This window comes from Chaetodon auriga, chromosome 18 (genome assembly GCF_051107435.1).
Source record: "Chaetodon auriga isolate fChaAug3 chromosome 18, fChaAug3.hap1, whole genome shotgun sequence".
Classification (NCBI taxonomy): Eukaryota; Metazoa; Chordata; class Actinopteri; order Chaetodontiformes; family Chaetodontidae; genus Chaetodon; species Chaetodon auriga.
Window position 1 is genome coordinate 18,444,903 of NC_135091.1, and position 15,963 is coordinate 18,460,865.

General features: G+C 40.6%; 1 protein-coding gene across 13 annotated transcripts in view; it reads right to left on the reverse strand.

The window, feature by feature from the left end:
• LOC143335878 (uncharacterized) overlaps positions 1-15,963 on the reverse strand; it is a 36,303-nt gene that overhangs the window by 18,651 nt on the left and 1,689 nt on the right. For 5 of the 13 annotated variants that reach the window (XM_076755532.1, XM_076755538.1, XM_076755535.1 and 2 more), the window contains exons 2-28: positions 12,980-13,123; positions 11,421-11,524; positions 11,244-11,295; positions 9,827-9,979; positions 8,625-8,789; positions 8,059-8,202; positions 7,812-7,982; positions 7,633-7,671; positions 7,363-7,515; positions 6,238-6,408; positions 5,448-5,489; positions 5,187-5,354; positions 4,912-5,076; positions 4,765-4,800; positions 4,529-4,585; positions 4,095-4,154; positions 2,937-2,993; positions 2,747-2,818; positions 2,522-2,590; positions 2,344-2,412; positions 1,550-1,603; positions 1,362-1,430; positions 911-982; positions 730-780; positions 579-632; positions 427-477; positions 95-154 (exon numbers count right to left, since the gene is read on the reverse strand). In XM_076755532.1, the coding sequence (XP_076611647.1) occupies positions 95-154; positions 427-477; positions 579-632; positions 730-780; positions 911-982; positions 1,362-1,430; positions 1,550-1,603; positions 2,344-2,412; positions 2,522-2,590; positions 2,747-2,818; positions 2,937-2,993; positions 4,095-4,154; positions 4,529-4,585; positions 4,765-4,800; positions 4,912-5,076; positions 5,187-5,354; positions 5,448-5,489; positions 6,238-6,408; positions 7,363-7,515; positions 7,633-7,671; positions 7,812-7,982; positions 8,059-8,202; positions 8,625-8,789; positions 9,827-9,979; positions 11,244-11,295; positions 11,421-11,522 (2,356 nt within the window). In that variant the 5' untranslated portion in view covers positions 11,523-11,524; positions 12,980-13,123. The remainder of the gene's footprint in view (positions 1-94; positions 155-426; positions 478-578; positions 633-729; positions 781-910; positions 983-1,361; positions 1,431-1,549; positions 1,604-2,343; positions 2,413-2,521; positions 2,591-2,746; positions 2,819-2,936; positions 2,994-4,094; positions 4,155-4,528; positions 4,586-4,764; positions 4,801-4,911; positions 5,077-5,186; positions 5,355-5,447; positions 5,490-6,237; positions 6,409-7,362; positions 7,516-7,632; positions 7,672-7,811; positions 7,983-8,058; positions 8,203-8,624; positions 8,790-9,826; positions 9,980-11,243; positions 11,296-11,420; positions 11,525-12,979; positions 13,124-15,963) is intronic. The other 8 variants (XM_076755541.1, XM_076755537.1, XM_076755543.1 and 5 more) reach the window with 6 other exon arrangements.

Genomic DNA, 15,963 nt, shown 5'->3' on the forward strand with positions numbered 1-15,963 from the left:
GTGAGTTTTGAATGTGTAGAGATCATTCCAGCTGACTCACTGTAATTTTCCTACTACATTTCTTTACTTTAACGGCCATTTTGTGAACACTTACTTGTAACTGCCGTAGGTGTTGTTGCACTCGTTGTAGTGTCCACATCTGTTGTAGCAACAGCTGTCAAATTTGAGCAGAAATGTTCACAACTATAGTTGACTTTTTGAAATTGTGGGTGTTGCAGTGCTCAGATTTGTTTTAACAAAGGGGATTGAGTCTACAAAGTTTGATCGTTATTTCATATTATATGATCAGCTGTTCTTGCCTTTACAACATGTCTTAGGATACAATTCCAGGTCATTTGCTCTAAATGTCCAGCAAGTGCCTTTAATTCAAAGCACTGACTCCCAAGTTTCAATCATGAAGTTGTGGAACAGTTTTTTAAAACTTACTTGGCACAAATGTTGTTGGTGTTGCAGCTGATGTAGCAACAGGTGTAGAATCTGGGAACGAATATTCTAAAGATTACTACTCATAATCATGTAAAGACTTCTGACGTTTTTGTCTTTTTGATTTGTTCGTCGCTCATGTGTGAGAAACTTACTGGTAACTGCTGTTGTTGGTGTAGCTGTTGGTGTAGTAATGTTGAGCGTTGAATCTACAATATAGAATATTTACTTTTACTTTAGCTCAGTGCATGTAGTTTTGTGGTAGAGCTTCTAAAAATACAATGAATATTATTCTTAAGCGCTTACTTGTTGCAGCTGGTGTCGGTGTTGCAGCTGTTGTGGTAACAGGTGTTGAATCTGTAAAAAAAAAAAAAAAAAAAACAAGACGCAAGACGCAAGGTGAAGTCCTTCATGTGAAGACAAAATCACAGAAATATTTAAGCAAAGTTAAGTAGGGGAATGTAATCCTTTGTCTTTGAAAACATACTGGTCGCTGCAGCTGTTGGTGAAGTTAAGGGTCCTGTAGTGTTTATATCTGTTGTAGCAGCAGATGTTGAATCTGCAAAGACCATTTCACAAACATATGTTAATGCTGACAGTAGCAAACATGATTTATGCTCAGATCATATACTGTAAATTTTAGTTTACCACTTTTACACCAAAATTAGCACATATACGTTGTTTTTTAAGCTCCAAAAAACAGGCGATTGACTCCAATGCTGTTTCTAGTAGACAAGTTTTCCCTTCTGTGTTTATTCTTGTGTCACATATGTACCAGTCATTTACAATTATGTTTTATCGACAACACTAAAAACAGCACTTCAATATATTCAGTTCTTTCTAACCTTTATTTTGTAGCAATTAGCTGCTAAAGGCAGGGCTAACTCGGAAGACTTTATATGCTGCTAGGCAGCTTGTGAATTCGAATTTGCGCTTACTTGTTGCAGTTGATGTCGGTATTGCAGCTGTTGTAGTCGTCAGATCTGTTGGAGCAACAGGTGTTGAATCTGTAAAAACAAAAAAAAAACAATATGCAAGGTAAAGTCCTTCATGTGAAGACAAAATCACAGAAATATTTAAGCAAAGTGAACTAGGGGAATGTAATCCTTTATCTTTGAAAACATACTGGTAGCTGCAGCTGTTGTAGTGCTCATATCTGTTGTGGTAACAGGTGTTGAGTCTGGAAATAATTTTTAAAAATTAGCCAAATTAATTATCATGTAAAGTGTAGCAGGAAGAGGAAAGGGAAATGACAAAACAGCCTTTTCCAGCTGAGCTGGAAAGGAAGGGGGAGGGAGATGATAAGTCCGTCACACCTGAGGGAACACACGAAAGGAGGGAAATCAAACAAAGGAGGCTTGAAGGAGGACTGGAATGAAGTGAGAAAGAAAGAAAAGATAACTCGAAGTTTGATTCGGTTACCAGATTAATTAAAAGAAAACAGTGAAGTAAACTGAGTGTTAAAGAACTTTAGATTTTTTTGGTGATTACTCTGAATATCACATTTGAATTTGGTTTCTGTTTTATGAATGGACATTTATGGATGAAGAGACATTTGAGTTTGATTATTGACCTGATATGTTTTGATTAATATTTGATTGAATATAAGAAAACTAACTAACTGCATCAATTGGTTGTGTTTTATTGTGTGGTTTTGTAGCTAAGAATCCAGCTGCCGGGTTATTTCTCAAATCTACAGTAGTATTTGTTTTAAAATATTGGTCGGTTGCTTTTTTGGGGGGTATTCTCCGGTTTGGCGCCCAACATTATTTCATATTTTGAGAAGCTTCTAAACTAAAACTGAACCCTGGTGATATTATATGAGAATACATATCTATTTTTTTTATCTGTTTTAATTTAGAGTGAAATATTTTGTTTATTGTAGATAATTATTCGATCCCCTTCTTTTAAAATACTTACTTGTCACAATTGTTGGGGTTGTTGTAGCTGATGTGGTGTTTCGATCTGTTGTCGGGACAAGTGATGAGTCTAAAGAGAACAGTTTACAGTTATTTATGGGCTGCAAATAGCCTCTCCTTCAAATTAAGATAATTTCTGGAAATTTTCAAGCGAAAGTTTCATATTCATAGAAACGTACTGGTGACAGTTTGTGGTGTAGTTGTCCATGTTGTAGTGCTTCGATCAGTTGTAGCAACAAGTGTTGTATCTGTAAATAACGTCAATGTTGATTCACAATGATTCAAGCTCAGATCATTCACGGGAACGATTTAGCATTTTTACTGTACGCCTATTTCACACGACTGTAAAAACTCAAAATCACTCCACTTATATGAAGAAATAGCACTGTTGTAATCACACGTACTTGTTACATCTGTCACGGGCGTTGTTGCGGCTGTAGCAGTGTTCAGATCTGTTGTCGAAACAGGTGCGGAAGCTAAACGGAATATTTCACGAGTTATTTATTTTCCACGAGTAATGAGGTAAAGCTCATAACACACACATTTCACCCAGACCTGTTGTTAACCTGAAGGCTGTGATTTCACAGGACTTACTGGTGGCGACAGCTGGTGTCGTAGTGTTGAGGTCTGTTGTACCAACAGGTGTTGTGTCTGTAAAGGACATTTTGAACAACAGAATGCAAAATCAGTCAAGCCCAAATGACTCACTATGAGGTTTTAGCATTTTGACGGCACAAGTTGTGCACAAAACGCTCATTTTATAGTAATATACAAGAAGAGCTTTATTCTACAGCATCTGTGGCAGTTGATGGTGTTGTTGTCACTACTGTCGTGTTTACATGTGTTGTAGCAGCAGGTATAGAATCTGAAAAGAACATTTTAGATATCACATAAACAGAAAAGCTAAATCCTTCATAGTTATTGGTGTTGTAGCATTTAGATGCTGTGTGGCAGAGGCAGTGATTGATCTAGAAGGGTCATTATTGAATTGACAGGAAAACAATATAAATGTTATGTGTGTCAGCAGATCTGTTATTTAGCATATTATTTGCGTGTTACATATGATCTGCATCAGCCACGAATGCTCATTGGCAGTGTTGACATGCTTTTCATATGGCACTGCTAAAGGGTAAGAGAGAGGGGCACTGGACTTTGGATGCTGAGGTCTGTTGTAGCGTTGAGTACTAAATCTCAAATGATCATTAGAGTAAAAATAAAAGTCATTTCATTCCACAATCACCTATGTTTTCTGTAAATCCTTGTGTTTTATGGTGTGGTACTGACACAAGAAGTGAGGTAAACTGAATATACATGCCATGTTTGATAGGTGTTGTGTTTATTATGACTATTCTGTTTTCAGATGTTGAAAATAAAAAGTAAAGTTTTCAGAGCCTGAATAAGTTTCTGTTAAGTTTTAACGCTGTCATTTAAAATACAAACAGCATTTGTTATGCAGATGGAGTAAAAATTAAATTTGCACCAAAATTCAACGTTTTTAGGCAAATATAGAGAACAACAGAGAAAACTGGGGTGTTTAGATCTGTACTATTATTGCAGGTGGTGAGTCTCAAGATGTAATTGTTAGTTTTTTTCACAAAAAACTGTATGCATAATGCATACATGAAAATGGATTAAATGGATTAAAGAAGTGACTTGTTCTCAAAGGAATCGTAGCAACAGATGTTAAATGTAAAAAGACCATTTTGAAATTATCCATAATCATTCAATCAATCCTTATATGTGAATACTTACTGGTCACTACGGTTGTGGGTGTTGTTGTGTACAGGACTGTCGTATAAACAGGTGTTGTGTCTAAAAGGACAATTTATGATCATGTGTTATTACTGACATCACGCGACACGTGAAACACTCATTGTAAGGCTTAACAAGCTTGTAACAGTTGTGAATGGTGCACACAGCCATGCCACAGTGTTCAGATCTGTTTTAGCAACAGGTAATGATGTTAAAATCAATGTATTGGACTATCCATACACTATGCTTCCACTATTTTCAATGCCATGAATGGGAGGTGGTGATAGTAATACAGACACAAAATATGACAGTGATATATTTTAGTTTACTGTGCAAGTTTAACCCTTTTGATTGATTGATTGCAGCAAAACCTAACTGAGGAAGCAAAGTGAAATTCAGTATTCAGTGTCAAATATGAGATGACTAATACATACCAGTTATGACAGTTGGGAGTGTTGTTAAGAGTGTGGTGGTCTGTGTTGTTGCAGTGTCTGTAATTTTTAAAATGGCAAAAAAAATATCAAGAGAACATGACACCAAGGACAGCAGCAAAACTTCACATCACATATCAGAAACTCAATAAAGCAGAGTGACAGGTTGAATGAAGAGGGAAAGAACTCTACACTGTGTGTGGGATAGAATAAATACTTTATACACTGGTGTTTCATACCGTTTGGAGGTGTTGGCGATGGGCAAATGAAGAGATCTGTGTGAAAAACAGGATGTGTTTTGAAAGGGTCTGAAAACAAACAGGAAGTGCTCAAATCTTGAACGGAGCTGGGGAGTGAAAGTAATTCAAGAGGCTCTCAGCTCCTACCTGACGGCGTCTGGCAGTAAGACCCATCTGGAGGAATGGCATTGATGCAGCTACAAGTATTGTCGATTGTATTATCACATTTGCCAAAAGTGGAACACATATGGCAAGGCCAGCGGTACTGGTCTTCACATCTGCACTGGTATGTTGTACCATTTGGGTAACAAACTACAGAGAAAATGACATTGAAACACACATAAAATGAAAGATTGTTGGCTTAATCTGAAATGATTTCTGGAGCATCATAATAATCCTTTCTGTGGGTGTGTTACTGTTACCTGTGGAAATATTGATGTCGGAGATTTGTGTGTGGTCGTCGATGCTGACGGGGTAACTGATGTTGCTCAGAATGGTCCTCAGTTGATTTATTACTGCTACACCTGAGATGTTCAACTCGACAGAAATCAGGTATTCAGAAAGAACTGGAGGAGCTGTGGTGAGAGAATCTAAAAGAGACGTATACGTCAGCACGTGCAGTCAGTACTGTGCTGATCTGTTTTTGTGTTTTCACAAATGAAATATTGCCATGTCAGTCTTACTTGTTGGTGAAGGAGTTGTTGTGTGAGGACAGGCTGTAAAGTCTGTAAGCAGGAAGAGAGAGAGGGAGAGAGAGGAGCAGCTGCTGAATAAATACAAATACAGAGTGACGCTTTGAGGACAGTCACCACTTCAAAGCTACATGCTGCAGTGGGTTGCTGCTGTTATGAGTTTTCAACAGCAGATGGCACTGTTTCCAAAGGTGTCCTTCTAACTGAAGCAAGCTCCCATCTTTTGCCAACTCCACAGCCAGGAATGACAAAGAGAGACACACAGGTCTTGACATAAAAAAAGTGGCTTAGGGAAGGCAGTTCTGCAGGTTTTCAAGGCTTCAGTGGGTTATGCTGCAAATGTTTGGAGCATGGTTATCAAAATGACAGTCATCAAACTGCCAAACAAGGCGGGCCAAAAATAGTAGCTCCTCAGAATGTAACGTTCAGTGATTGTAAGGCCCAAAACACAACCTTCAACAACAGAGAAATACCCCATGATGCCAAAATCAAGCACCTGTAAGCTTGTAATGGATCTTAATAGAGCCTGTTTTTCTTCTTCAAGCTTTGGAAATCACTTATCAGCAGAATTAACCAAGTTTGTCTTTCTTTAAAAGTCTATTCTTCAGTCTGTTTTTTTTTTTGGTTTTTTTTTTTAAGTTTGTTTTAATAACAATAATTCGGTTGAGACATATCCCCAAACCTTGATTTAGGTGTTATTCAAAGTGTATATCATTTTAGTTTTAATCCAAAAACATGTTGCAAAGGGTTTGTCCGAGTTAATTACTACAAACCAACTCACTGTGCTGATCAGCAGACTTGCAGTATTGTCTGTCAGGAGGAATGGCATTGATGCATCCACATGTGTCACCGGTGATGTTGTCACAGGGTCCATACAGGAAACACTGGTCACATGACCAACGATACTGATCCTCACATCTGCACTGGAAACCACCACTGCTCGGAAAGCAAACTGGAGATGGAAGCACATGATGAGTTTCATCAAAAGCTGTGAAAAGCTAAGAGCAAACAGCTGGTGGAACGACTCACAGTTAATTAGGTGAACTGACAACAGGTGAGTGACATGATTGGGGATAAAAAGAGCCTCCCAGAGAGGCTGAGTCTGTCAGCAGTGAAGATGGGGAGGGGTTCAACACTCTGTGACAGACTGAGCTGACAAACAGTGCAGCAATTTAAGAATAATGGGTCTCAATGTAGAATTGCAAAGAATTTGGGGAGTTCATTGTCCACGATACATTAAATGATTCAGAGAATCTAAAGACATTGTTGAAAACCAGTAGTGGCTGTCCGTGACCTTCAGGCCCTCAGACAGCACTGCACTGAAAACAGACATCGTGGAGGTCACTGCATGAGCTCAGGAACACTTTAAAAACCTTCGTCTGTGAACACAGTTCATCACTGCATCCACAAATGAAGCTGAAACTCTACCATGCAAAGAGGAAACTGCATATAAACCAGATCAGAAACAAACAAACATCAAGCAAGAATTTGAACACACTCCACTTTGAAACTGACATCACTCGCTCTGCTCAGTTCCCAAACGCTGTTAAAAGAAGAGGTGATGAAACAAAGTCCTAAACATGAGCCTGTTCCAACCTTTTGACCTTTTTCCAACCGTTTTCCAAAAACAATAAAATTTCTCAGTTTCAACATTTGAAACTTGTACTATTTTCAAGTAAATATGGAATTCAGTGTTTTGCAAATCATGACATGTGGTGCCGAATATGTCATGAGTTTTTCTAATTGTAACACATGACAAAGCAGATGTCATTTTCTAAATTTTAATTTTTTTAAATGAAACTGTTGCTTTAAAATATCATACTTGATGTTAAACATAAATTTCACATACCTACTGTGTAAAACTGTGAATAAACTAAACCAAAATGAAAGAAGGCGTTGGCTGTACCTGTAGAAATATCGATGTCAGAGATTTGCGTGTGGTTCTCGATGGTGATTGGGTAACTGATGTTGCTCAGAATGGTCCTCAGCTGATTTATTAATGCAGCATCTGAGATGTTCAACTCGACAGAAGTCAGGTATTCATAAAGAACTGGAGGAGCTGCAGAGGCAGAAAATAAAAGAACAATCAGACCGCTGAACACTGAAACACTGAACACTGAAAACTAGATCATATGTACAAAAAAAAAAAAAATCTTCATGTGCTTCTCAGCTTTACCTGTTGGTGGTGAAGTTGTCAGAGGACACACCGAAAAGTCTGTATTATTGAGATAAAAATAAGCAAAGGAGAATTAAACACTCTAAATCACTTTTAACAATACACCATTTAATGTAGACAGTGTTAGAAAAACATGAATTTGGGCAGTAAAGCTGGGATTGTGCAGCCATAGTACTCACTTTGATGGTGTATTGACTGACAATACTGTCCGTCAGTGGGAATAGCCTTAATGCACCCACATGTAATGTCTGCATCACCATCACATTTCCCATAGGTGGCACACTTGTCACAAGGCCAAAGGTAGTGATCCTCACAGCGGCACTGGACCTCAGAGCCATCTGGGCTGCAAACTTTTAAAAGGTGAGAGGTTTAAGGCACTGTAAACAACCAGTTCTACCCTCCGAGGGTTCAAATGTTTGTCCTTACCTGTAGTGATATCAGCAGCTGAGATGTTTATTTGCGTTCTGATTTGGACGGGGAAGGTGATATTTTTCAAGGTGTTTCTCAGTTGATCTGCATCTGTAGTGTTCACCTCTATGACAATCTGGTATTCATAAACAACCGGAGGTACTGTTGGAAAAGATAGTGTATTAGAAACAATTCTGGGCTTTATGTCATGTGATCCAGTGCAGTAAGTGCACGTATGATTTGAGTTTTATTCATGTACTGAATGTAGTCCTGCATCAGGTGTATGTTGAATATTAGGTCAACTTTAGGTCATATGGTTCCCAGTAAATATGGTGTCAGTTTATGTGATGTTGACTGTGTTGCTCAGCCCAACAGGAAAACTGATGTTCTCCACAGTGTCCCTTAATTGCCTTTTCAGTACAGTGTCAGTGACAGTGATTTCAGCTCTAAGTGTGTATTCATACAACAGCTTCTAGTGGGCAAAAAGCTGATTATTACAACTTTTAAAGGTGCAGCTTTCCACAGAATAGAATAGAATAGAATGAAAATGTTAAAGTAATAAAACTGAAATAAGACTCGATCACCTTTCTTTGGCTGGCAGTACAGCCCATCAGAGGGAATACTGTTGACACACCCACATGTGTCATCAGTTATCTCATCACAGGCTCCGTACGTGCTACAGCTTCTATATGACCAGACATACTGATCCTCGCATCTGCACTGGAAGTTGCTTCCATTTGGGTAGCACACTAAACAACAACAAAACACACATATCAACAAAGAGAGAACAATTAAAGGTGCTATAAGTAGTTTAATGCATCCACAACCTGCTGACATGCATTTTACACTTGGTTGAGAACTGTGGGTGCAATGAAACGCAGTTATCAGATCAATCATTGATAGGCCGCCTGTGTTTGGTCTGTGCAGTCACTGGGCAGGCTAAGGTCTCTTATGCTGCCCATTGACCATAGATTTTATATTGTTTCTTGTTGAACTTTAACATGCTAGCACACAACCTGTGAAGCCCAAGAAGTACGTTTCTGTTGACATACAGAGCAGTTCAAGTAAGTATTTGGACAGTGACACATTGTCTATTCTGTTGGCTCTGCACTCCAGCACACCTTCAGTTCAACAGTACATTAGGCTCAAGTGCTTCAAAGGTATTTCAACTTGCAGCACGACAATGAACTGGCCATTATTCCTATACTGTTTACCCAGTCTGAAAGTAAATCTCCTCAAATTAAAAGGTGAAATCCAGTAACTTAACGTCATGGTGTTTGTTGTAAATATTAACTTAAGCACACGTTAGGCTATTAACATATTAAATGCGGAAACATGGCCGGTCTGTAGTTTCTAATCACACGTGAATCTAAGTTGGTTGTTGAAAGGTGAGATTAGTGCATGTTTTTGAGGCGGGTTAAGACCCATTTTATATGGAGATTGTAAAAACAATGAGAGACAAACTTGAACACTTCAAGGTCAACAGAGCAGGTGCATGACGAAGCTGCTGTATCACTTCCTCCAGATATGTGGAGTTAATAGGTGAGAAATTAGACAATAAACCCTTTATTGTGCATTGATGCAAAGGAGACCAGTGGTCCGAGGGATTCTTACAGGACGTTGTAACACTATCTTTAATATGAGAAATGTTTCAATGAAAGAAACTAGTAATGTACACAGAAAATCATTAGGAACTGATATGAAGGAATGAATCAGAGTTAACTGTGGGGAGAAACAACATGGCACATTAGCATCTGAGGTGTTCAGATCCATTCTCCATTCTTACCTGTGGTGATGTCAATGTGTGTGATGTTCAGAGTGGGACTCAAGGCCAGGGAAAAGGTGCTGCTGTTCAGCAGGCTCCTCAGGTCATCCACTGTCTTCAGCTCCGTAACATTCAGCTCCACATCCACGGTGTACTCAACCTGAGCCAGCAGTGCTGCAGTAAAAATAAAACATGATTTACAGACAGACGTTCATCATTGGAATGTGAAGTCTGTCCAAAAATCATTTAACTTAACAAGAAACCAGGTTCAGTTCTTTGGGAGGGTCTTTGGCCAGACACTTTGTTGAGCTTGTGATGTAATGTAATACTACATAGCTTTATGTTGTATGTATGTGTTCCACTGTTAATATAAAAAATTGCATTATGGATTACTGCTTGAAGTCACCTGTGGTCGATGAATACAGTTTATTTATTTGAATTAACATGGTTCGGATTACACTGAATTGAACTGACACCCTTTCTGCTTGGTCAGTGCTGGTAAATAGCAGGACAAGAAATGATGCCTCAGAAGTCTTTGCAATTAGATTGAATAATAAATTCTAACTGGACTGCCTGCAATTGGCTGGCAGGACTGGCCATCATTTTGAGTGGCATTTACAGATACCACCGAATATGTAATCACAGGCTCTGTACAAGACGCAGATGCAGTATGGCCAAGCAAATTGAAAAGAAAAGTATTTATACGCTTTTAACCTTTGTAATATATCTGTTCACAAGTTGTTAAAAGAAGGTCAAGAGTTTTGCTGAACCTGTTGGGACACTAATGTCAGAGATCTTTGTGTTGTTATACCAGTTGTATGGGAAAGCTATCAACATTCAAAGAGGAGCAAAACCGCTTAAATGTTTCTACATTAGAAGCATTCACAACAACAGCAATCGTGTAACACCGCTGACCTGGAAGCGCTGCAAAAATTGAAAAAAGAAAATAAACAATGTGAATTTTGGACAAGAGTTAGATGAGAAACTGGATACTGCACTCATGTCTTTATGTTGAATATGAAGCTACATCTATGAGTTAGCCTAGCTTAGCACAAAGAGTGGAAATAGGGGAAATCTGTTGTTGCTCTGGTGGAAAAATTCCCCCTACCAGCACCTTGAAAGCTCATTATTAACATGTTGTGTCATGTTTGTTTCATCCGTTAAAAAAGAAGTTGTGGTTGTAAGCACGGGCTCTTACTGGACTATTTATTGGCTTAGTGCAGTGACATCCTGGAAACTTTGCTGGTTGTCAGCAACCTCATGACAACAAGACAAGACTCAAGGCCAGCTGTTTCCCCTTGACTTGAAAAGTCATGCTGAGCTAATCGGACAGAGAGTGGTGTCAATCTTGTCAAATAGCCCTCAACAAGAAAGCAAATAGAAAGTGTTACATTTTTCATTATTATATCATTTTTCAATATTGATAAATCAGACTAACCATTCCTTTTCTCCCTGGTGTGAGGCAGAGAGTGTTGTTCCTCATGGTGCACCTGGAACAACAACAAAAAACTCTCACATATCAGGTTCATATAATTGTTTTGTGTTTATATCCAAACCTATCATTAGGCACGAGTCCCATATTTTCTGTTCATTATCATAAACACAGTGGACCTACCGGTAAAGCCGGACTTGAAAATTCAATGACGTTATCTGTTTCCAAAATAATAAGAGTCACCAGAAGGGCAAAGATGGTCAAGCCATTCTTTGATATTGCCATTCCTTTGAAGAAAGGTAGAGAAGGACAAAGGAAATAAAACAAGGGTTCACTGACAGCTTATTGTTTGTATTGTTGCACAGACAGTGGGGATGGAACTTCTCACATTAGTCATCTGCTACTGAACAGAAGAAAGACAAGGCAATTATTAATGCCAAACTTAATAATTATCTCATCACATCAATGCTGTTCATTTATTTACCAGCTTTGTCATTAAAATTTCCAGGTGTGACTTTGGGGGAATTTGAAACTCGTCTATACCAGGTCATGTATGTATGTAAATAGATAGATAGATAGATAGATGCATGTGTGTGTTGGATCACTTTTTTGATCAGAACTGCTATTGCCAAAAAGAAGAAATTACATTTTGGTACTATAATTTCATTGATGCAATCACTGCACTGACTATAGTTACTCCTATCACTTAAATCACATTCACGGGCTGTAGCATTGGACATTGATAGCTGTTGCTTTGGCGCCTGTTTCTTGAGAGCTCTGTACGAAACTCATATAACATAACCAGGGCTCTCAAGTCTTTCAACCCACTCACACGCCACACCTTGTATTTCTCACACAGGGAAATGACCAGAATAACACCCACCAAGTTGCGCTGCAACAGTGGAACAGGTAGAGGAATTAGTGATGTGTCGGTCACTAACAAAATGGCTCTTTGGAGTGAAGGATTGGAGCCGTCTCCCGCCTGGGAGCCGGAGCGGGAACCGCTTTGTTTTTTGTTTTTTTTCTCGACCTTTTCCTGTTCAAGCCGCATGGGATTGGTCAACTGCGTGATGTGTGGTGGCTTCCGTGTGTACGCACTAAATTTAGTAGATGGAGTGGAAAACACCCACTCCACAAACACTGTGTCCAAAAACAGTTTGATCCTCTTTTGAAAAAGTTTAAATTTCCTCACAGAACAAGTGAGAAGGAATACATTTAGACTATAACAGAAAGGTTCAGCTAAATTCAAAATCCATTTTTCACTTATCTCTAATGGTTTTTTACTATGTGGAGTGTTTTGGCTTTGGCCAGGTGTGAGACATCCATCTTTGTTGTTCCCACATCAATCACAAGTGACACAGCATTATGTGTCTCAGTTACACTGCAAAACTCACATAACTTACTGTTGACAGTTTTGGACTTCCTCATTATAAGGTGCCATCAAAAAAAAAAAAAAAAAAAACATCAAAGTGAAATTTCATTCACCTGTTGCAGTTTGCTGGGCTAGCAGTAGAGAGAGATCTAAAAAACCTTGGCAAATAAAACAAAAACTATCAGCACAGCCAGGTACCATACCTTGGTGATGGTACCTGGCTGTACCACTATGTTATTTGGGTGAACCCACGAGACACAGACTCTGACCTGTTTGTGCTCCTGACTTACACCCAAGTGTGACACAGCAGCTGCATTTTTTACTTAGATACAATAAACAAAAACCTCATATTGTTTTCCAGTGTACACACCTTTGATGGCTTGTCCCCTTCAAGGTAACTTTAACTGCACTGGACAGAGAAGCTTCCACATAGTTTTGGCTGTAAGTCAACAAGAGCCAGCGTTGCTGGATGGCACACGAGCAGAATATTTCTCATTTTTAAGAGGCCGGATACCTGTTCAGAATTAGAAGTGAGTGACAAATGAATGAAGATACTTAAACATAGATACTACTAGAAAACCAAGGGGAGTGCATTTAATTGTGCTTATTTCCATTTGCAGAGACAATTTCATGTGCATTGGATTGCGGCCAGGGGTGGGGCATGAAGGTTAATTGTTGTGCATTTGCAACTCGTTATTCCCAATGCATCTCATGAGACACAAAGCCTTCCTGCCATAAAGTCTTTCTAACACCGGGATAATGTTGTGAAGTGGTCACAGTTTGGTTAGGTGCAAGTACTCATTGGTTAAGCTTGGTTTATGCTACTGCGTCGCAGTGACGCCGTACCTACGGCGTACACCCGACGCCGTCACTGAGCATTCATAGTTCTGCGTCAAGGGAACGCGTTGCTCCGCAATTCACCGCCAAGCCGCTAGGGGGGTGTGGCTGTGTCTTTGTATGGTTTCAGGGGGCTCTTGCTGCTGCGAACCTACTTGCGTACCTCCTCGATAATTCTTTCTTCAGCTTGGTCCATTTTTTCTTGTAGCTCTCACCACAGAAACTTTGAAAATGGCGGTGTTGTTGTGCTGCGACCATAGGGCTGCGACTGAACCGAAAATTACGTTCTGAACGGACCAATCACAGTCCTCGACGTTCATGTCACGACGCGTTGACGCGACGCGTAGTCAGGATTTTTTGGAGGTGCGCGTCAGGCTACGGCGTAGGGTCTGCGTAGGGGTCTGCGGCGTCGACGCGACGCAGAAGCGTAAACCAGGCTTTAGGTATAGGAAAGATCAATCACTGCTGGTTTCGCTTTTGGTTTCTCACAGGACACTCTTGGGTGTCTGTGTCATGTGTTTGATTCATCCATCTACACCACCTTCCTCCATTTACAGACTTCCTTGCTCTTTGCACTACGTCACCTTGCTCTTTAGTTATTGTCCTTGGTGACTTTAACAAAGGTAATCTCACTCAAGAACTCCCTAAATACAGACAGTTTATTAAATACCCAACCAGAGAGGAGAATATTCTGGATCACTGTTAAACCACAGTCAGAGATGCTTATCACGCCGTCCCCCCGTGCTGCACTGGACCACTCTGACCACATCATGGTCCACCTGATTCCTGCATACAGGCAGAAACTGAAGAACTGCAAACCTGTAGTGAGGACATCAGGGAAGTGGACCAGTGAGGCTGTGGAGGATCTCCGGACATGTTTGGACTCTACTGACTGGGATGTGTTCAGGACTGCTACCAACAGTCTGGATGAGTACACGGAGACTGTGACGTCCTACATCAGCTTCTGTGAGGACTGCTGTGTTCCATCATGCACCAGGGAGAGTTACAACAATGACAAACTCTGGTTCACAGCCAAACTCAGACAGCTAAGGTTGGCAAAGGAAGAGGCCTTCAGGAGTGGGGACAAAGACAGATTCAAAGAGGCGAAGTTTAGCAAGGCGGTGAAAGAGGCTAAATGACTGTACTCTGAGAAGCTTTAACATCAGTTCTCAGCTAACGACTCTGCGTCTGTCTGGAAAGGGCTCAGGCAGATAACCAGATATAAGCCTAAAGCCCCCAACTCCATCAACGACCGATGCCTAGCCAACGACCTGACTGAGTTCTATTGCCGATTTGAAAGACAACCATCCCCCCACCACCACCACCTCAGTGACGACTCTTTCCATCCATGAGAGGGATATCAACAAACTCTTCAGGAGACAGAACCACTGGAAAGCAGCTGGACCAGATTCTGTCTCCCCATCCTCCTTGAAGCACTGCGCTGATTAGCTGTCTCCAGTGTTCACAGACATTTTTAACACCTCACTGGAGAAATGTCACATGCCTGCCTGCTTCAAGTCTTCAACCATCATCCCTATTCCCAAGAAGCCAACAACCACAGGACTTAACGACTTCAGACCCGTCGCCCTGACCTCTGTGGTCATGAAGTTCTTTGAGCGCCTTGTGCTCACACACCTCAAAGACATCACCGACACTGTCCTGGACCCCCTGCAGTTTGCCTACAGAGCCAACAGGTCTGTAGACGATGCAGTCAACTTTGCCCACCACTTCATCCTCCAGCACCTAGACTCCGCAGGAACCTACGCCAGGATCCTGTTTGTGGATTTCAGCTCTGCTTTTAACACCATCATCCCAACTCTGCTTCAGGAGAAGCTCTCCCAGCTGAGCGTGCCTGACTCCACCTGCAGGTGGATTACAGATTTGCTGTCTGACAGGAAACAGTGCGTGAAGCTGGGGAAACACGTCTCCGACTCAAAGACCATCAGCACCTGATCCCCTCAGAGCGGTGTTCTTTCGATTCTGCTCTTCTCCCTGTATACGAACAGCTGCACCTCCAGTCACCAGTCCGTCAAGCTCCTGAAGTTTGCGGACAACACCAATCTCAACGGACTCATCTCTGATGGTGACGAGTCCACCTACAGGTGGGAGGTTGACCATCTGGTGACCTGGTGCAACCAGAACAACCTGGAGCTCAACACTCTAAAGACAGTGGAGATGGTTGTGGACAACAGGAAGAACTCGGCCTCACCTGCCCCCATCACCCTCTGTGACTCCACTATTGACACTGTGGAGTCTTTCTGCTTCCTGGGAACTATCATCCCCCAGGACCTCAAGTGGGAGCCGAACATCAGCTCCCTCATCAAGAAAGCACAGCAGAGGATGTGGAGGCCTGGAACCGCCCTGACACTCTTCACACTCTACCTCTGCCTCTACTTGTCACATTGATATTGCCATAACTCTATGCGTTACATTAACACTCAGTTTGGATTTTCCTTGTTTAAAACAGACCGTGTATGAATATTTATATTGTTATATTTTTTACTTTTTAATAGTTTA